The sequence below is a fragment of the Scyliorhinus canicula genome, chromosome 12, assembly GCF_902713615.1.
Source record: "Scyliorhinus canicula chromosome 12, sScyCan1.1, whole genome shotgun sequence".
NCBI classification, from domain to species: Eukaryota; Metazoa; Chordata; class Chondrichthyes; order Carcharhiniformes; family Scyliorhinidae; genus Scyliorhinus; species Scyliorhinus canicula.
In genome coordinates this window covers 29,303,411-29,325,756 of record NC_052157.1, presented here as the reverse complement: position 1 = coordinate 29,325,756, position 22,346 = coordinate 29,303,411, and the positions used below count along the sequence as shown (strand labels likewise).

The 22,346-nt window shown below is 47.8% G+C and overlaps 1 protein-coding gene across 1 annotated transcript in view; it reads right to left on the bottom strand.

Moving 5' to 3' along the window:
• Positions 1-22,346, bottom strand: part of aldh1a2 (aldehyde dehydrogenase 1 family, member A2) — a 96,348-nt gene that overhangs the window by 31,244 nt on the left and 42,758 nt on the right. The window contains exons 5-7 of the mRNA XM_038813431.1: positions 14,000-14,061; positions 10,926-11,054; positions 10,684-10,797 (exon numbers count right to left, since the gene is read on the bottom strand). Coding sequence (XP_038669359.1) covers positions 10,684-10,797; positions 10,926-11,054; positions 14,000-14,061 — 305 coding nt within the window. The remainder of the gene's footprint in view (positions 1-10,683; positions 10,798-10,925; positions 11,055-13,999; positions 14,062-22,346) is intronic.

The window sequence follows — 22,346 nt, the reverse complement described above, 5'->3', positions numbered from 1 at the left end:
CTCTCCAGAAGATTCCTCCCTGCCTCCACACCCACAAAAGCCTCCTGAGTGCTTACCTCTATGACAGTGATGACTAGTGTTTCAACCCCCTCACTCTACTACTGTTTGCTGCCAATTTTCATCTTGGTAAAGAATCTGCAAATGTGCATTATATTAAAGGGAAGTCGTTTGTGATAATGCAAATGGTCACATTTTATTCTTCAAATGTGCGAACCAGCACCATCCCAAAGTGCCAGAGCAGATTTTTCAAACAAATTCAACACAGAGCCACTGTGGCTGTAAAGTTATTAGACTCCTGCCAAAAAATATTTCCGAGCTTTTAACATCGGTGGCAAAACTAAACCCGTTGCTCTGTGTGGGGAAGTTTTATCTTCACAGTTCTGAATGTACAAACCTCTACATTGGGAGCAGAAAGGGGCATGTGACTCCGTCCCCATGATTTATCCTCTATTAAAATAAACAGGCAGTAAAGATGTGGGGGGGGGGGGGGGGGGGGGGGGGGAGCAGCTTCCCATCTGAAGTTCTGGCAGTTGGCTACATTCTAGCCTCCGAATGTCAAGGTTCCGAGTTCATAGATGATGTGGAGATGCCGGCGTTGGACTGGGGTGAGCACAGTAAGAAGTCTTACAACACCAGGTTAAAGTCCAACAGGTTTGTTTCAAACACCAGCTTTCAGAGCGCAGCTCCTTCCTCTTCATTCACCTGAGGAAGGAGCAGTGCTCCGAAAGCTAGTGATTTGAAACAAACCAGTTGGACTTTAACCTGGTGTTGTAAGATTTCTTACCATAGAACATACAGTGTAGGAGGCCATTCGGCCCATCGAGTCTCCACTTAAGCCCTCACTTCCACCCTATCCCCATAACCCAATAACCCCTCCTAGTCTTTTTTGGTCACTAAGGGCAATTTAGTATGTCCAATCCACCTAACCGGCACGTCTTTGGACTGTGGGAGGAAACCGGAGCACCCGGAGGAAACCCACGCACACACGGGGAGAACGTGCAGACTCCGCACAGACAGTGACCCAACGGGGAATCGAACCTGGGACCCTGGCGCTGTCAAGACACAGTGCTAGCCACGTGTGCTACCGTGCTGCCCATATATGTTCAAGTCGCACTCCAGGGTTTGAGCACAGAAATCAAGGCTGAATTCCAGTGCATTACTCTCGACAGTTGCGTTGTTGGATGTCCTGCCCACTGGTTGGGTCATTAAAACAAGATCCCATCTGTTTGCTCACGTGGGTTTAAAAGATCAGGAGGTGGTGTTTCCCATCTGGCTACCTGAACAGTCAGCGGGGAACACATCCTTGCTGATCATGGCTACCCCACAGTCATTTAACCATCCAAAGATCCAATCTGATTGACCAGCAGCTCTGCAGTCCCAGCCGCCCCAGTGACAGCAATAGCCAGGACTGGGAGCACAAGCAGCCCCAGATTCAAAGTCACCGGGTACTGAACCAGGTAAGTACGAGGGTTCTCACAACAGGGAGCGAAGATGAGGCCTGGGGATGGTGGGGAGGAGACTTGATGGAGAGGCCAGAAGGGGAGTGAGTAACCTTGGAGGGCAGACCTTGTGGGAGCCAGAGACCCAAGCTGAGTGACCAGCCAGGCTTCCCCCAGCCCCTGAACTCCTTCCGGCAGACTCAAAATTGAGGCTCAATAGAAAGAGAGCCAGTAATTGGGGTGAGGACAAATGGGTTGTTCCATGCCTCATCGGCAACTCCAGTCCCCTGCTTTGTACAGGTAGAGGTTCGGTGGGAAGGCCACCTGATGAATTTTATGTGACATGCTATATGCAAACCCGTCAATGGCGAACTGGAAAATGATGCCCATGTAGTGTTTTGAAGAAAAGCAGGATAGATATACCTCGTGCTCTGCCCAATGTTTGTTCCCAAATTAACATCACAAAAAACTGGAACCCAAGGGCACAGCCTCAGACTGGAGGGACGATGCTTTAAAACTGAGATGAGGAGTAATCTCGTTAGCCAGAGGGTGGTGAATCTCTGGAACTCTTTGCTGCAGAAGGCTATGGAGGCCAGATCACTGCTGGATTCTTCCACCCGCCCATCACAAGATCGCCACAGGCGGGACGCGGACCATGGAAAAGTCCATTGACCTCAGGCGGGATTCTCAGGTCGCCGGGCGGGCTGGGCCGGAGAATCTTGCACTGGGTGTCTTTAAGACAGAGATAGATAGGTTGTTGATTAATAAGTGGATCAAGGGTTATGGGGAGAAGGCAGGAGAATGGGGTTGAGAAACATATCATCCATGATCGTATGGGGAACATATTCGATAGGCCGAATGGCCTAATTTTGCTCCTATGTCTTTTGGTCTTAAAACAGGTCATTATCACATTGCTGTGTGTGGGATCTTGCTTTCCACAAATTGGTTGTCGTGTTTTCTACATTACAACAGTGACCACACTTCAACTATTACTGCGTTGGCTGTAAAGCACTTTGAGAGGTCCGGGTTCACGGAAATAAATGCAACTCTGTCTTTCTTCGATGTGGATCTTTGCACAGAGCGCTCTTCATGCATGTTGAAGGAGAAAATATGCCCCAGGATTTTACGTCTGAATTTCCATTTTTGGTGTCTTTTAAACTGACCCTTCTTTTCATCTGGCCAATTATTGAGGTTCAGGGCTCAACATTCGCTTTGTACAACTTTTTGCCTGCACTGTGTTTGAACCTTGGAATTGGGAGGGTCACCACAAGATTCCTTTAAACATCCCATTGCAGACGCTGACAGTCCCTGAGCTGCCATGATGCGTGCCATTCCGGAACAACCAAAGCAATTTTCCTTGTGTTTGCTACACGTTGACCTGGGTAAAAAAGTGATGTTGGTGCTATTCCTCCATGTTCAGTGTCTCTTTAAGTGTCTACAGATGGAGAATCAGGAGATCCCAATTGGCAAAAGAAGCAATGGTGACATGATTGAAATAGCGTTTTTCTCAGTAAATGGTTAGGATCTGGAAGGCACTGCTTTGGAGTGTGGGGGAGGAGGATACAATTGTGACTTTCAAAAGAGAATTGGATAATTATCTGGAGAGGAGGGATTTGCTGGGCTGAGCATGACGAGGTGCGTTACTCTTGAAAACCGTGCACACAATGGGCGCGATTCTCCGGAAAGATTTCTAAGTATGGTAGCTGCGGGAACTGCCACGTGCTTCCCAGACCTCAGCCTGGCGAGTCCGGCAATGCAACACAATGTTAATTGGTCTACTTAACGAGGCCCTACGGACTTCACACTGCCAATGAAGGCTCGCCAGTGGCCGGCACGGTGGCACAGTGGTTAGCACTGCTGCCTCATGGCGCCGCAGACCCGGGTTTGATCCCGGCTCTGGGTCACTGTCCGTGTGGAGTTTGCATATTCTCCCCATGTCTGTGTGGGTCTCACCCCCACAGCCCAGCGATGTGCACTGTAGGTGGATTGGCCACGCTAAATTGCCCCTTAATTGGACAAAAGAATTGGGTACTCTAAATTTATCTTTAAAGAAGAATGAGGAAAAAACAGCACCTGCACAGCCATCCCCACACAGCTCGCAGCCATGGAGCCGAGACGACCAGCCCCAAGATTTGGAGACGCGGACCTGGGGAGGCTCCAAGAGGCAGTGGAGGCCAGGAGGAATCTCCTGGTCCTCCGAGGGTCCCGGAGGGTGAGCCAAAGGGCAGCTATTGCCACTTGGGATGAAGTGGCAGCGGCTGACAGCTCGGGAAGTGTGACCAGGTGACTGGAACAGGTTTATCCAAAGCTGCTGCAGATGATAAGGTGCGGCCGGGACATTCGGAGGGTGACACTCCAGCAGGTCCATAGCCGATTGGACGAGTACCAGAGGCTACAGGTACAGGAGGTGTCGCCGGCAATGTGTGGCACTGAGGCCAACACTGCTAGGGTGGCGACCAGTGGAGAGGCTGGTGCATGATGTCAGCAGCATTAGTGGTGGTGTTCAAGGTGTGGCTCAGTTGGTGACGGCCATGGCTAAAGGTCTTGGCAGACTGTCTGACTCACTGGGGGACGTAACCCAGTATCAGGCTGACCTTAATGAGGCAGTGGGGGACATTTCCCGCTGTCAGATGGGAATGACCAAGGTGCTGCGGAGCTTGTCCCAGTCGCAGCGGGGCATTGCCGAGACGCATGGCCCAATCACTGAGGAGCAATGCCGATGGTGCAGACCATGGAGAGCAGCCAGGTCTGGCAGAGCCAGATGATGCAGGGGCAGCCAGGGCTCAATCCAACTGACCCTGCATCCCGAGATGAAGCCCAGGACCCAATGGATATTGAGTGGGAGGATGGGGAGTAGGGTGGCAACCTGGACCCATCCTATGGACTGGCGATGGTGCCAACACTCTGATGAGGCCGTGTCTCGCAGTCAGCACCCAGAAGGGTGACACAGCTCTGCATGTGCTGCCGCCATGTACGCCAGGGCCAACTGGCCCCAGAGCCCGCAGAGGACACCCACCAGGGACATCGAAGGCCAAGGGACACGTTAAGCAGCTGGCTGCCTCCACCTCTGATGTGCATCGTGGGGACACACCGAGACGCAGCGGTAGAGCAAGGAAGGCCAAGCATATCGAGGATCACTGAGATGACACTGGGGAGAGGGGGGGAGGGATTGTTGGGGGGGTAAGTAATGGGGTGTGCACTGGGGGGGTGCATTGGGGGAGAGGGGGGAGGGGTTGTTGGGGGGGTAAGTAATGGGGTGTGCACGGGGGGGTGCATTGGGGGAAAGGGGGGAGGGGGGATAGTGGGGCAGCAGCATCGTACCACTTGTATGAGGAACATTAAAATGCCCTCACCACAACCTCTGGCTCTTTGTTCCGCGATGCAGGCTGACCCCCAATCTCAAATGCCATCTCCCCAGACATGGACCCCCCCCCCCCCCCCCCCCCCCCCCACACCCCTCTCCCGCCCCACAGCAGCCCATCCGCCAGGTTCACCTTTTGCAAAAAGAGTACTAATCAGCGCCAGGGTGACCACTTGTTGGGGAGGCCACTGGATCGCAGGAGGCCTTTGGATATGGGGTGGCTCCCGTTAATTGTATGGAAATAGAGCTTAAGTGGTGATAATTGATTTCCTGCCACTTTACCGCGGGATCCCGATTTCACCCATAGTTGCATCACAAACAGTTTGGTGCCTGGCGCGGTTCTCCTTTTTGGCCTCTCCCGCTATTCACCGGCCGTGCTGTACTGTCGCTGGAGTGAAATGATGCCAGAGAATCGCGCCCACAGCAGCATCGTACCACTTGTATGAGGAACATTAAAATGCCCTCACCACAACCTCTGGCTCTTTGTTCCGCAATGCAGGCTGACCCCCAATCTCAAGTCCCATCTCCCCAGACATGGACCCCCCCCCCTTTTGCACTATGTCTATTCTGTGTCCAAAAATTGATTAGTGAACGCGAGGAGAGTGGGAACAAAGTGCGGGATTCTATGATCCTGAGGCTAAGTGTTGACGCCGTCGGAAACGCCGGCACGTTTCTCGGCGGCGTCAACACGGCCTCAGGATGAGCAATTCTGGCCCGTACAGGGGGCCAGCACGGCACTGGAGCGACCCACACCCCTCCAGCTGCTGATCCTGGCGTGAACTGGGCGCCGCGGAGTCCGCGCAAGCGCAGTGGCTCCCTTCAACGCGCCGGCCCTGACAGGCTACAGGGGCTGGCGCGGACGATAGGTGGCCCCCAGCCAGAGAGGCTGGCCCACCAATCGGTGGGTCTCGATTGCGGGCCTGGCCACATCGGAGGCCTTCCCGGGGGTAGGACCCCCCTTCCCTTCCCCCCCCTCCCCCCCACAGGCCTCCCTCCCCCCCCCCCTCCCCCCTTCCCCTTCCCGTTCCCCCCCCCCCACAGGCCTCTCCCGGACCCTTCAACGCCGAGGTCCCGCCTGCTGAGAGCAGGTGTGAACGGTGCCGGCGGGACTCAGTGGGGTGGGGGGGCCGGGTAGAATGGCCCCGACCAGCGCCGTGCCAACCACGCCGGCACCTATGGCGGCAATTCTCCGTTCTGCGGAGAACCGCGTCCCGGCGTCGGGCTGGCGTGGCGCGATTCTTGCCGGTCCTTGCCCTGGGCTGAGAGAATCCCTCCCAAAATGTCTCTACCTTGCTTGTTGAGGCCTTGTTGAAGATCATTTAAGTATGAACTCATTCAGTATTCCACAGCTGTACATTCAAGTTGAAAAGTCAGCATTTTATTCTAGGTCAGACCTGGCATTAGTAATTTCAATGAAGTAATGCAAGTTGGAGCATTATTCCAAAAATACAAAGCAGTTTCTGTCTGAGAGTATCGATGCTGTGTTTATTCACACCTATTTCGCTGGTGAGAGTCAGAATAAGGAATGCTGGAAATGCGAAAGGTGCTGCGGATCCACCTGCTTATCAGATCTACTGCTACAGAGTGTGTTCCCCGGGCACCGTGGATGAGGAAGCTCAGACTCTGCAGAGATGTGCATCAGATGTGATTCTTGCTCGGAGAAGACCCACGATGACAATCAACCAGCTGCAATGCACTGCCATTGAGAATTGCCATACATCAACCTCCCAGACAGTCACAGAATTGGCCAGTTTTGAAAATGATGTTTGCTTTTCTGGGATACAGGCCGGAATTCTCCGCTGCCGGGGTTCCTTGTACCCGCCGGCAGTGCACCCCCACCCATTGGTTTCCCGGCGGCATGGGGTGCTACAATGGGAAATCCCATCGACAAGCGGCGGGAACAGAGAATCGTGCCACTAGCGAATGGAGCGCCGCTGAGAAACATGCACTGGGGCACCGGAGAATCCAGCCCAATGATTGAAGAGCAGATTGGGAGACATATTGAAATTCTGCTGCATTGTGCAGTCGAGTCGGTGTATATGTTCCCACTTGTGTGTGTGGTAACCCTCTCTGTGCTGGTTGTCTGCCAGCCTGATTATCAATAACTGAGCTAGAAGCACTGGTGGAGGGTGAGCTCTGCATAGTTATCTGTTGAACTAGATATGGTACAGAGAGCCTGCCTGTCACTAATCTCAATGCATCTCTATCAATTCTAGTCACTCTAATGCTCTCAGGAGTTACAGAATTGCCACTTGTGCTGCTTCATGCTGCTGCTGGAGGGCGTCTCCTCATAGTGTCCACTGATCTGTTTAAGCATAGAATGGTGAGGAAGGTCTTGAATCCCTCTTGTTGCATTAAAATTCTGTTAGCTGTTAATACTGGTTAACCAGCTCCCTAAAGGATGAATATAGCTGCATTACGATTAGCATTGATGGAAGAGGTACAGTCAATGACACATTTACCAGGATTTTATTGGCCCCTGGTAGGCAGGCTGGCAGGCGGGTGAGGGTAAAATTGTAGAGTGCCCCCCCCCCTCCCCCCACCGACCTGACCCTTCCGCTCGGGCATCTTACAAATGGTGGGACCAGATGTGGATCAACAGTCTGCTCTATGGAAGTGGGCTGCTCATTGGCATAAGAAAGACCTAATTAGAGGACAATTTACAGGGCCGTCACACTTTGCTCATTGTGGAGTGCTCCGTGCCATGTGGGGAGCTAAATAGATGTGACCACCCTGCACAGAGAGGGGCTTGGTGGCCCCAAGAGTGGGCAGGAAGGCAACTGCCACAGCCCCAACTATCCCCCCGCCGGAGTTTCTGCTCTCGGGACACTGAATATTTTTGCATTTCTTTGAAAACTACCTGACCCCAGCTCCCAAGGCCTCCTGCCTGCCTCAGTAGCGCCCACCTCTCCCAATGGCACTGTCGAGGTTTCAGAGCTGCCCTCTGATTGGACCAGCAGCATTAGGAGCCATCCGTGATTGGATGCTGAGGCCCACAGGTGGCAAATTAGGAGGTTGCCTGTGGTAGCAGATCTGAGCCAGTGATGTTAAGTGAAGGCTCGGGGGGCAGCACGGTGGCGCAGTGAGTAGCACTGATGCCTCACGGCGCCGAGGTCCCAGGTTCGATCCCGGCTCTTGGTCACTGTCCGTGTGGAGTTTGCACATTCTCCCAGTGTTTGCGTGGGTTTCGCCCCCACAACCCAAAGATGTGCAGGGTAGGTGGATTGGCCATGCTAAATTGCCCCTTAATTGGAAAAAATGAATTGGGTAATCTAAATTTATTTATTTTTTAAATTTAAAAAGTGAAGGCTCGGGACCACTGTTCACTCTAAGGTTGGGGTCCGGCGATAACATTCAGACCATCATTTCTAGAAACCTAAGTTCTGATCCAATCCTGCCATAAATTTATTATTAATGATTTTAAAAACGGCATCGTTCATTTTAGCTTAAAATAAATAAATGACAGGTCTTTGGTAACTAGTAGCCAGAAAATCAATATAACCCCTAATGTCGCTTGCGATTGACGCAACATAAGTGTAATCCTCCCATAAGAAATAACAGAAGGTTTGTTGGCATTTGTAACATGTGCAGATCTATCTGTGATGGTCCCAGAGAAGCTGTGCTGACTCGGAACTCCTGATGTGGCAGGAACACTTTCAAAAGGCCTGCAGTCCATTACCCTTTCTGCAGCTGTGCTATTGTGAGCATTCTGCGCAACAGTAGGAGTGTGGAACTGGCACCAGTGATCTGGGATCCTCCCTTTATTTGGCAAGTGAGTGGGACAAAAGGTTTGACAGCGCTCAAGGCTTTTCCATATGATGTACTTGGGTTCATTCACTGCACAATGTCCAACATCAATTGGCACTTGTGTTGCCAACCCTCCGGGGTGATCCAGAGGTCTCCTGGAAGTAAGAGCCATGAGCATCCCGAGGAGAATCGATCACCCCGATAATGTAGAAAATTATTTATTTTTCTTTGTGTTCAGAATCATGTTGGGCCAGTCCAGGGCATACTCATTTCCAAAGTCAGGAAGGACACAAGTTTAAGCTCCTGTGACAGTACCCAGCACAATGGTCAGCATTGTTGCTTCACAGTGCCAGGGTCCCAGGTTCGATTCCCGGCTTGGGTCACTGTCTGTACGCAGTTTGCACATTCTCCCCGTGTCTGTGTGGGTTTCCTCCGGGTGCTCCGGTTTCCTCCCACAAATCCCGAAAGACGTGCTGTTAGGTAAATTGGACATTCTGAATTCTCCCTCCATGTACCCGAACAGGCGTGAAAATGTGGTAACCTGGGGCTTTTCACAGTAACTTCATTGCAGTGATAATGTGAGCCGACTTGTGACAATAATAAAGATTATTATTATTTTGATTCATGCAGTGCCTGACAGAGGAAATGCCGCATTGACAGATGAGCTGCCTCTCAGATGAGATATTTTTTAAAAATACATTTAGAGTACCCAATTCATTTTTTTACCGTAAAGGGGCAATTTAGTGGGGCCAAAGCACCTACCCAGCACATCTTTTTGGGTTGTGGGGGTGAAACCCACGTAAACACGGGGAAAATGTACAAACTCCACCCAGACAGTGACACAGGGCCGGGATCGAACCTGGGACCTTGGCACCGTGAGGCAGCAGTGCCAACCACTGCACCACCGTGCTGCCAGATGAGATGTTAAACCTAAACTCTGTCTGCCCAATGTAAAGTATGCCTCAGCAGTATTTGTAGAAGGACAGTGGGTTTTCAGGTGCCAACATTCACCCCTGAAGCAACCACTATCACAAAGAGAGCAGAGCTGGTCCTCCATCTCATTGCATGTGTTTGAGATGCAAATTGGCTGCCATATTTACATACTTCAATTCATTGGCTATGAGGTAATTTGAAAACCCTGAGGATGTGACAGAACTGCACAAATGCAGGTTCTTTTTTGGGAAAGCACGGCGATGCAGTAGTTAGCACTGCTGCCTCATGGCGCAGGGCACCGGGTCCGTGTGGAGTTTACACATTCTCCCCGTGTCTGCGTGGGTCTCACCCCCACAACCCAAAGTTGTGCCGGGTAAGTGAATTGGCCACGCTAAATTGCCCCTTAATTGGAAAAAAAGAATTTTGCATCTAAGGGCGCGATTCTCCGCTGCCCACGCTGGTTTGGAGGATAGCAGGAGGGCCTCCCGACATTTTTCACGCCCTCCCGCTATTCTCCCCCCCCCCCCCCCCCCCCCCCCCCCACGCCCGACCCACGTCACGAATCGCCGCTCGCCGTTTTTTACGCTGTTTGGGGCATCCAGAGGCCCGTTTGGGGCGGGAGCACCACCGTTGTGCTCGGGAGGGGACAGGCCCGCAATCGGTGCCCACCGATCGTTGGGCCTGCGTCCAAAAGGGACGCACTGTTTCCCCTCTGCCGCCCGACAAGATCAAGCCGCCACATCTTGTCGGGCGACGGTGGAGAAATGCGGAACCGTGCATGCTCGGGTTCCGTCAATGGCGTGATGACGTCACCCGCGTATGCGCGGGTTGGAGCCGGCCGCGCGTCATCTTGGCGCGCGGCCTTAACGACGGTCGTTAAGGCCGCGACGCCGTGATTCCCGGGGTCCCGCTCCTAGCCCCGATGGGGGGGGGAGAATCGGGTCCCGGGAATGGGCGTGAAGGCTGCCGTGAAACACGGCCGGTTTCACGGCAGCCTTTACGACTCTCCGCATTTGCGGAGAATAATGCCCTAAATTTATTTAAAATAAATAAATTCAGATTCTTTATATTTCGTACTATTACCTAATGCTACTTAACAACTCAGCATAAACTATGATGATTTATTATTAATATTATTATTACTAAATTGCATATAAGCCAGCACAACCCTGATTTTGACAGTAATTCTGGGAGGTCGATTACCTCATTTGATCCAGTGAATGCGATTTTGTCGATGTCCATGTGAGAGGCTATTGCTGCCCCAGCCGTCACGCCATACCCAGGCACAATGTTGACCACGCCCGGAGGAAACCCAACCTGTGAAAGTAGGATGAGATAAAACAAGTTAAAACGAAAACTGCCTGGAAACGAACAGGGATTTTGAGAGACCTCATCACTTACGTCATCGTTGAAAGTCAAAAAATATCGAGATAAAAGGAACACACCTCTTTGATGAGTTCTCCCATGTAGAGGGCAGTCAGGGGCGTTTGCTCTGCTGGTTTGATGACGACTGTGTTTCCACAGCACAAGGCCGGGACTATCTTCCAGGCAAACATGAGGAGAGGAAAGTTCCACTGCAGGTAGATGAAGGACAGAAAGATAATTAAAAAGGGGGGGCGAGGAAATGAATCACGTTCAGGTGACACAATTTCAGAACTCATTAAAAAGCCAACTGCTCACAAGCTGTTTGCACGTTTCTGTGGAGGAATTTACTCGCACTATTGATGCATTCACATTGAACTAACTTTCCATATTTAAGCCTGTAGATCACTACTGATGACCAACATCTGTCAGGATCTTAGGACGGTTCCTCTGTCTCTAGTTTAAAACAGACGTTCACCTATTTATTTTAGTACTTCCATGAGTGACCTGTTGCAATCCTGAGACACAAGGTGAGAACTCAAGCCATTAGGGGTTAGCATGGATGGAGAATTGGCTGAAGGACAGAAAATGGGGAGTAGGAATAAAGGGGTAATTGTCAAGTGGCCGGGTTGTTACCAGAGGGATGGACAGGAATCAGTGTTCAGGTCACAGCTATTAACAATCTGTGTTAATTACCTAAACAAAGGGATTCAATGGGGCTGGTTTAGCTCACTGAGCTAAATCGCTGGCTTTTAAAGCAGACCAAGCAGGTCAGCAGCACGGTTCGATTCCCGTACCAGCCTCCCTGGACAGGCGCCGGAATGTGGTGACTAGGGGCTTTTCACAGTAACTTCATTGAAGCCTACTCGTGACAATAAGTGAAAAAAATAAAAAAAAATAATGGACAAACAAGTGGGCTTTAGTGTTGATCTGCCAACACGAGTAGTTGGTAGATCATCAGTTTTGAAGAAGCAACAGCTCCCTTGTGTTGTACGTCCTTCAGGATCATATTTTCAAGGTTTATACTGATTTGATATTTTCCTTCTCACCAAATTTCATTTTTATTTTTTTTCACAATTTCCATGATTTCTCAGAGAGGGAGGGGGAAGCTAGATTGAATGATTTTATGGTGTATTTTACTTCAGTTTGGTTTATGCTTTTAGAAATCCTGATCAACGGTAAAATCCAGACACACTGCGAACGCTTTTAGATTGTAGATATAATTAGAAGCTTTGACAGAAAACGATGTTTACTGATTTAAACCTTGACATCCCAGTTGGCGTGATTAGTGAACATGAAACATGAAAACATGAAAATCGCTTATAGTCACAAGTAGGCTTCAAATGAAGTTACTGTGAAAAGCCCCTAGTCACCACATTCTGGCGCCTGTTCGGGGAGGCTGGTACGGGACAAACATTTAATATGCATTTTCTTTCCCGTTTTGAGCCCCCCCTGCAGCCGAATGGCAGCCTAACCCTAGCGCCCCCCCCCCCCAACTATCAGCCTTTGAACCGACTGCTAAGAGATGAACAAGAGTTTCCTGGGGATTGCGTGCCCCTTTTGCTGATGTGACCTCACTTCCTGTGTGCAAGTGCACTGCAATTGCTTAGATCTTTTCCCAGCATAACGACATAGATAAGGAACTCAGTGACCTGAGGTGTTAGGTGGCTCATTGCTTGAAGTTGCTCTTCATTGACATCTTTGATCAAGATATAAGATCTACTAATTGTTTTTTGCTGTGTCTGTGTTCTTGGCCCAATCAAACCCCACTCCAGTACTTGAGCACAAAAATCCAGTGCAGTACAGAAGGAGTTCTGCACTGTCAGAGGTGCCACCTTGTGGTTAACAGCAGGAGATCTGCCTGCCCTCTGAAGTGGATGTGAAAGATCCCACTGTACTGTTTCAAAAAGAGCAGGGGAGCTACCAATGTCCTAGCCAAAATTTATCCACAATCAACATCATAAAAAACGGTTCTCCGATCATTATCACATTGCTGTTTGGGGAGTTCGCTGTGTGCAAATTTGCCGCCACATTTCCTACATCGCAACAGTAGCTACTCTCAGAACTTTGGCTGTTAACTCCCTTGAGATGTCGGATGGTGGTGAAAGGCTGTATATAAAAGCACGTTTTTCCTTCTACGCATGCAGCTTGTTTACACAAGATACAATTCTTGCGTGTCTGGACATCAGTTATTTTACTTACATTATGAAAATGAAATGAAATGAAACAAAAATATAAATCACACTGTGTGCCAGTCACTCCCCTATAAGTACAGTCGCATCAAAATAGATAACAATTTATTTAGAGTGCCCAATTCATCTTTCCCAATTAAGGGGCAATTTAGCATGGCCAATCCACCTACGCTGCACATCTTTGGGTTGTGGGGGCGAAACCCACGCAAACATGGGGAGAATGTGCAAACTCCACACGGACAGTGACCCAGAGCCGGAATCGAACCTGGGACCTCGGGGCCATGAGGCAGCAGGGCTAACCCACTGCGCCACCGTGTTGCCCCAAAATAGATAACAATTTTATACAACAATTATTTCCCACTCAAAAGTTCAATCGACATCTGAAAGTCATCTATGTAAAGCACAGGGCTGCTGTTTAATTTACTCGCAACTACACCAGTTTAAAATCTGCCAACCAAATGTCACCGCCCTTACTTTCTAAATATAATAATTTATTTTATAGATCATCACCGGTATACTGAAATCTAACTGAAAGAATCCGCCTCAAGGGATTGAGCTTTATTGTTTAAACAGAACCCTTCACTGTATATCAGGGGACACTTCACAATCTACATTATAAAGTGCACACGTTTTATCTACCTATCGGTTGTGAACATTTACAAAATTTTGTATGTTAAGTATAACATGATGCATCATTCAGAAGTTCCAATGCTGTTTTTCTCTCACTAATACACGCGGTAAATTAACTATGAATGTAGCCAAAGAAATAAGTTAAGCCTCTTTTACTGTTTGAAATGTGTGCTGCACCTTCTGTTCAATATGCTGGTCTTTATTTAAGGATTGCCAGCTGCAAGTTATCCCTTCAGTCAGAGGTGATCAAACAATAAGATTAAAAATCGCTCTTCTGTTGTAGTCTGTGGTATTTCTAAGAACATAAACACCTACTGTTGATGAATAATACTCACAGGGATGATCTGTCCACACACCCCTATTGGCTCATGTCTTGTAAATGTGAAATAATCTCCATCTGTAACAGAGGTCTGCAATTACTCATCATTCCTGTTTGATTTGGCTGCATAAAAAAAACATTAAATACTTCTGGGGCCACATTAATCAACTTGCACAGGAGAGAAAATATGTAGAGCTTCTCTTACTGTCACTTTATAATATTGACAAACGGACGTTGATTTGGTAAAACAAATTCAAGCAAATCCTTAAAGTGGATAAAACTGTTCGGTAAAATAATCCCTGTTACAAAAAGGGACAAATTGGTTGCCACCGTGCGTTTAATATCATTAATGCAAACCAAAGAAACAGTACCTCATCTTCCGATTGGGACCGTTACAGCCTTCGTGACTAAACATTGAGTTCAACAAGTTCAAACCATGAACTCTGTCCTCCATTTTGATTTTTTTCCAGCCCCTTCCTCCTCCCCCATGGCCGGTCTGTAATTTTTTCTCATATTATGTTTTCAGAAGGTGCTGATCCTTGTTCTGCTGTTTATACATTCCGCTATCTGACCTTTTTACGCCACTATTAACACCTGCCTTGGTCTTTAACACTATAATTAACACTCCCTTTGTCGTGTCCATGACATCTGTCAAATAATTTCCCCGATCTGCAACCTATCCCTGATCTTCTATTTTCCTCCATTTGTCCCACCCCCTCCCTTCAACAGCATAAAACCCATCACATTTCTACCACTCGTCAGCTCTTAAGAAGTCATACAGACTCGAAACGAAACTCTGCTTCTCTCTTGACAGTTGCTGCCGGACTGCTGGGTTTTCCCAGCATTCCCTGTTTCTATTTCAGATTTCCAGCATCTGCACAACTTTGCTTTTATCATTGTTTTATGTATGTTTCAACAATTTGATTCTTTAATAAAGCACACTTTTCACAATGCTTTTCTATTTCAGATGTCCCTAACCTACTTTCCTTCCTTGCAGTTGAATAAAATCCATTCCTTTCCCCTTCCACCTGGGAGAGAAGTGAGTTAAGACGCAAACTATCCATTCAAATCCTAACACCAGCCTTCAACCGGCCACCAGGTGCAGCAGCCCATGCTCATTGACACACTATAAGATTCTGAAGGAACTTGACAGCGTTGTCACTGTCAGGTTGCTTGCCCTGGCTGGGGAATCTAGAACATGGTGGGGGGGGGGGGGGGGGGGGGGGTTTCCAGAACAGGCATAACTGGCCGTATGATCTCGTGCTGCTTCTATTTCTTATTGCAGTAAGATGTCTCACAACACGGGGATAAAGTCCAACAGATTTGTTTCGAATCACTAGCTTTTGGAGCACTGCTCCTTCTTAATTCACCTGAGGAAGGAGCAGTGCTCCGAAAGCTAGTGATTCGAAACAAACCTGTTGGACTTTAACCTGGTATTGTAAGACTTCTTACTGTGCTCACCGTAATCCAACGCCGGCATCTCCACAACATAGCTACCATCGATTTCTTATGTTTTTATGTTGTGCCTTATGGATTGTATAGTGGTATAATAATAATAATCTTTATCGTCACAAGTAGGTGAAATCCCCCAATTCTCTGCAAAGCACTTCATTTAACATAAAAGCAAATTACTGCGGGTGCGGAAATCTATAATATAATAATCTTTATTGTCACAAGTAGGCTCACATTAACACTGCAATGAAGTTACTGTGAAAAGCCCCTAGTCGCCACATTCCGGCACCTGTTTGGGTACACAGGGGGAGACGTCAGAATGTCCAAATTAACTAACACCACGTCTTTTGAGACTCATGGGAGGAAACGTAAGCACCCGGAGCAAACCCATGCAGACACGGGGAGAACGTGCAGACTCCGCACAGACAGTGACCCAAACCGGGAATCGAACAGTACTAACCAGTGCTACCATGCCGCCCCATTATGGGTAGTGTGTCAATTATATCTATAGTAAAATATAGCCATCTGAAAATAGTAAACACTCATCTATCCTTGTTACTCGAATGTATTTCAGCCACCCAGAACCTTGGCAATGCAAAGGAGAGATGCAAAATAAATGTACGATCATTTATTCTTCATCTTAACTTCAAACTGTGAGCGAGCCCCCAGCCATTGTCACTGCGCCAGGTTCAAAATCAGTCTGATGTAAGGCTGTAAATAGCTTGACATTTTCTGAAGGTTAGATGCAGGTATTGGAAAATGTGTCATTAGGAACTTTAAACAAAAATTTAAATAGTGGATGCGCAGGCACAGATGACAGCATGGAGTCAAGGATCAGCTAAATGACAACCCCATGAGATACAATTTCTTTGTAAAACAGCCAAGTTCCAAGCTGCACAACACCCAGAAGTCACATTATTGCTGGTCAGCCATACTCGGTGGAAGAATGGAGTCAAATGTTTGCATTTATCCAATTTCCAGAGTATTTTTATTCTCAGTGAAGTCAGCTGTTTTTGGAGGACACAAATCAGTTATTTCTGTGTGATGGTGCAAGAGGTGATCCTCAATTTGATTTGGCAGCAATCGAAGATGCTTACGATCTTTCTCATTTTTGTCACAGCTTTTTAAAAAGTATTTCATTGGTTGTGAAGTGCTCTGGGACATCCTGATGTTGTGAAAGGCACTTTTATGAACGCAAGTCCCATCTCGCTCCAGCCTAGGAGGTTGTATTTCTGCGAGGGATTACTAGATTGGCATGAAGTGCAGTAAGGCTGGCCTCTCTTTAACCCAGGGGCCCTTTGACTAATTGCAACATCTCCATTGCTGGTTGAGGCAGCTTAAGATCCTTTTAAGGTGCGCTTTAAATGCGGATTCTGGGAGCTGGTTCCTGCCATTCATGCGGTTACGTCTGTGACCCAGAGCAAAGCCACCAGCCCTCTGTAAAATCAAAGATTCAAAGTAAGCCTTCTGCCTTTTAGGCTCAGCTGCTAAATTGAAAAACGAACTGACTCATCCGGATAACAGGATCCCTATTTTAAAGCTTTCCTAAAAGCGTATTTCAGACACATTCCATATAATTTAAATTTGACGCCACATTTTAATGGCCTGGTTTGAGATAATCGCCAGTGTCCAAGGGTTATTTCCACAAAGTACTGTGAAAGATGGATTCTAATTCTCTTTAATTGTTTTGAACAACAGTTTTTTTCCCCCCCACGGTTTCTGAACTAATAACTAAACTGCTTGGTCTTTGTCTGGGAGGTATCAACAGAAGTCCATCTGAATGAGGCCGGCACATCTGACACCAATCTTAAGGTGCCTGAAGGAAGGTGCATAGGAAATGCTGTACAACGTTCCACAATTTTATCTCCACACTTGAACCTCTCTGCAAGTGTTTAAAATGCACGTGCTCCTATCACTTGAGAACCAAGAACATGTCAAGATAAGGCCGCTCCACTGGCAAGTTGGATACAAACAAATGCATTGCATGCTGCCCAGTAAAGGACAGGATTCCTACTGAGACACTTTCCAACACAAAAATTAATTGGAAAAACAAGAGTAGAAACTATTTACATGAACAGTTACCAGCTGAACTAAATCTAAAAATAATTCTAGCATGAGCGGTATTGCATTAAGTAGAACCCAATTAGAGCATTTCCAAAATATGTTTGAATTTTTAATGCCTCACTGGCTCATCTAATCCCAAATCATGACTAATTAGGAATACACTTGCGCTCTCAATTAATATACAGCAGCAATATCTTGAGTATCAAATGTTAACCACAGTTTTTTGTTAATTTAGTACAATGTTTTGAAGCATTATTATAGAATCATAGAATCCCTACAGTACAGAAGGAGGCCATTCGGCCCATTGAGTCTGTACCGACCCTCCGAAAGAGCACCCCAACCCAGGTCCACTCCCCAGCCCACTCCGCCCTATCCCCGTAACCTAACCCGCTCATCACTGGACACAAAGGGGCAATTTACCATGGCCAATCCACCTAACCTGCACATCTTTGGGCTGTGGGAGGAAACCGGAACAAACGGAGGAAACCCACGCAGACATAGGAAGAATGTACAGACTCCGCACAGTCACCCAAGGTCAGAATGGACCGGGTCCCTGGCGCTGTGAGGCAGCAGTGCTAACCACTGTGTCACATGTCGCCCATTAGTCTTAAATGAGACATGGCATTAAAATTAAACAATTGAAAAAAAACCCAATTGGTTTGTTGTCTTTTTTTTAAATTCATGACGTGAATGTAAAAAATTATCCTAGAAATGGAGCTGAATTAACATAGGCCATTAAAATGATTGCAGAAGACCCTGAACCCTTGATAATCTATTCATCTTAGTTCAACTTCTTCACATTATTGGGATAAGCAACTCCTCTTGGCCAGTTTCTTTCATGCTGTCATCAGCACGGACCATTTAAACAAATTCTGTTTTCTGAAACAACAGCAATAGAAATAAAATGAAAGGATGTTAAAGTTCAACATCATTCTTTTCAACTGTGATTTTATAATGAAGCTCTGATGGTACATCTCCTCCTTTAAGTGTTTCAATAAACAATTCCCATTCTCACGCCCAAAATGTGAGGACCAGCAGAAAATACAGAAGTTATAATGCATGAATCACAGCCTCAGAAAGGACTGTCAAAACACCAGAGGGACAACGCACATGAAATATAATCGCTTATTGTCGCAAGTATGCTTCAAATGAAGTTACTGTGAAAAGCCCCTAGTCGCCACATTCCGGCGCCTGTTCGGGGAGGCTGGTACAGGGTTTGAACCGTGCTGCTGGCCTGCCTTTGTTTGCTTTAAAAGCCAGCTCTTTAGCCCTGTGCTAAACCAGCCCCTTTTTTCCAAAGGTGTTTCAGATTTGAACTGAAATCCTGCAGTGGTTCAGTTTTGAGATATCTGTAAATGCTTTGGAAATGACAACCGACAAGACGTCAAGTTTCTTTTTGGAGGGGGGTATTTCTAGAAATGGGGTGGTTCAGGGGGTTGAAGAACTCCTGACACATGAAGATCTCCAACAAAAGTGCGGCAGGGACTTGCTTGAAAATAACAGAGCAGCGTTTTGAAGAAATGACTCATTTTTTGAGCAATGTGTTTCATTATCAAAGAGGCAAGAATTTAAGATCAGATATGCTTGAAAATTATGATTTGAAACCCCTTTAAACTACTCACCCACTTGGAAATATTTCTTGAACACTGTAATTATTTCGATTAGACATAGATTGTTAAATGATTTATCATTGATCATAATTCAGTCTACTTTAAGCTGCACAGACGTCTGAACTGACATCACAATACTACCACTCCAGACTGACAGATTCACTGCGTGTACATTTTATAAAGTCTAACTCTGTCTCCCCTCCCACTCTTCAAAACAGAATAAACTGGAAAGACATCTGGGTCCTGACTCTGTCATCATTTATGCCAGTTCTTTAATGTGTTTCCATCATATACGCCCACTTCTGGAAGCCAGAGCTCAATTTGTTCTAACCCTGCAATTCTCTATGATTAAACATTTTAATCAAGTGGTGCTTTTAAAAGCAGTTTCCACTATAGAGGAAACTTTTTTTAAAAAATCGGCTAAACTACTGCTCTCAAAGGAATTAGGTTAAGAAACTTGAGAAGGTTTTTTGACTCTAATGCTTGTATGCCATCCTGTACAACTGACTTACAATAGCTAATACTATAACATTCAGAGGACACAACTTAAAAAAAATTTTTTTTTAATTCTCCCTTTTTCACATTTTCTCCCAAATTTACACCCAACAATAAACAATAATCAGTAACAAATATGTCAATCCCCATATCAATAACCACGACCCCATCCTCCCACCAAGCCTGCATGTTAACATAAACAAATGACAAAAAGGAATCAGGAATCACCCATAGTCACCATTAACACATACAGTCCCCTCTCCCCATCCCCCCAGCCCCCAACCCTCCTAATGTTCAGTGTGATACAATTCTCGAAAGTGCATAATGAATAACGCCCATGAATTGTAGAACCCCTCCATCCTTCCCCTCAGTTCAAATTTGACCTTTTCAAGCGTTAAGAATTCCAGCAGGTCACCCCACCACACCAGGGCACAGGGTGGAGAGGTTGATCTCCACCCCAACAGTATCCGCCTTCGGGCGATCATAGAACATAGAACATAGAACAGTACAGCACAGAACAGGCCCTTCGGCCCTCAATGTTGTGCCGAGCCATGATCACCCTACTCAAACCCACGTATCCACCCTATGCCCGTAAACCAACAACCCCCCCCCCCCCCCCCCCCCCTTAACCTTACGAGGCATCAACGAGGCAAAGGCTACAGCATCTGCTTCTGCACCCCCGGCTGGTCCGACACCCCGAATATGGCCTCCCAAGGGCCCGGGTCCAGTTTCACGTGCACCACTTTAGAGATTATCCTAAACACCTCCTTCCAGTAATCCTCAAGCTTTGGATAGGACCAAAACATATGAACGTGGTTTACGGGGCCTCTCACGCAACGTTCACACACATCTTCTACCCCCTCAAAGAGCCAGTTCATCCTCGCCCTTGTAAAGTGCGCTCTATACACCACCCAGCTGTATCAGCCCCAACCTCGCAAACGAGGTGGAGGCGTTCACCCTCCGGAGCACCTCACACCAGAACCCCTCCTCCATACCCTCTCCCAACTCTTCCTCCCACTTTGCTTTGATCCCTTCTAGAGGCGCCTTCTCCCCCTCCAAAATAGGCCCATAAACCGCCCACACTACCCCCCTCTCTAGTCCCCCTGTTGTCAGCAGCTCCTCCAGCAATGTGGAAGCCGGCTCCACCGGGAAGTTCTGTATCTCCTTTCTGGCAAAATCTCGAACCAGCATGTATCTGAACATTTCCCCCTGCTCCAGCCCATACTTCGCTTCCAGCTCCTTCAGTCCCGCAAAACAACCCCCAAGAAATAAATCTTTTTGTGTCCTAATTCCTTTTTCCTCCCCTCTCCGAAAATTTCCATCCCAGTTCCTTGGAGGAGGACACAATTTTGAATGGGGAATTATTTTGTTTCTTGTCAGAACTTAAGGGGAAGTCAAAATAGAGGACGCAATTCTCCCAAAAGATTTTGAGTGTGGAACCGCACCGCGTTTCTCGCCGGGTGGGTCGGCATGATCCAGATCTGTTTGGGGTCGGGGGCGGGGGTCATGCTTTGCACTGGCATTGACGGGGGCGGAGCCTAAAGACACCAGCAGGTGCTACTCCTCAAGGATCAAAGCACAATTTTTAAAGGACGCCCCAATCTCAGAATAACGTTAAAGACCCCCCCCCACCCCCACTCTTGATGGCAGAGGCCTCCCCGAACATTCGCTGGCTTCAGGACCCCTCAAATCAGCAGCACCGGCACCAGCACCGCTACCGCCCACTCCCCCTCCTCCCCCGAGCCCCGACCCGAGGTGAGCAACATCCTGCTACGGGGACCTCAAATATCTCACTCTATCAGGCCTAGTCCCTTTCAGCCCTACTCCTTCAGGCACCAACCTTTGACCATGGTCATCACGCCTGGTCACCCTTTGTGTAGTGATTTGCACTGGCTTCATGTTGCGCTGGGTGGGGGGTGGGGGTGGGGGGGATTGTGCAAGCTGGGAGATCTCGGCTTAAAGCAGATCCTGCATATTTAAATGAGGAACTGGTTCACGCCCAGCGAGAGTGTGAACCAGGTTACGTCTGCTGGGAGGGCCCGGGAGCATGGAAAATTGTTTGCCGCCTGGCGCAAATCCCGTTTTGAGCCACTCCCGAAATGCTCCCGACACAGCGGGATTAGCGCCAATCGCCCCCTGAGAGTGACAATGGCAAACAGGAGACAGAACAGTCAACAATCCCTCATTTTATTTTCTCTCAGTAATTGCAAAGCCTCTCCTTGAGTGAATTCAAGTGGTGGTGATTAGGAGGAAGCTGTGTCTCTCATTGCTGAGTTAGATACTAGGTTGTTTTGATCCTTCCCCCAAATCATTGGCCGAGTGCTCATTTGTGCCAGGCTAGTGCTTTTGGAAGTTGCTGACACCATTCAGGTGAATGTGGGCTGAGCAGTATAAAAAGTTCTCCAATAACTCCTAATGTTGCACAGCCCAGTACGATGCCCGGTGCTGATGCTGATTGTTAATTTCCCTTCCACACATAGATTTTAAAGGGTGTACCACTGCAGAGTAGAAACTGGCAGAACAATGCCCAGTTGTGTGTCCAGTCAGTATGATCAAAAGCGCCCATCCAAATATTGGAACATCGGAACATGGGTCTGCCACTCTCCAAGATCACCCAGTGTGAAGTAGCCTTCGCTGAAATCTGACTAAGAATTGCTAGCAATCTCAGCTAGGGTTGCTATTTTGACATGGAAAATGCTGGAAATGAAAGGTATCTTCAAATGGGAGCATGTCAAAGAGTGA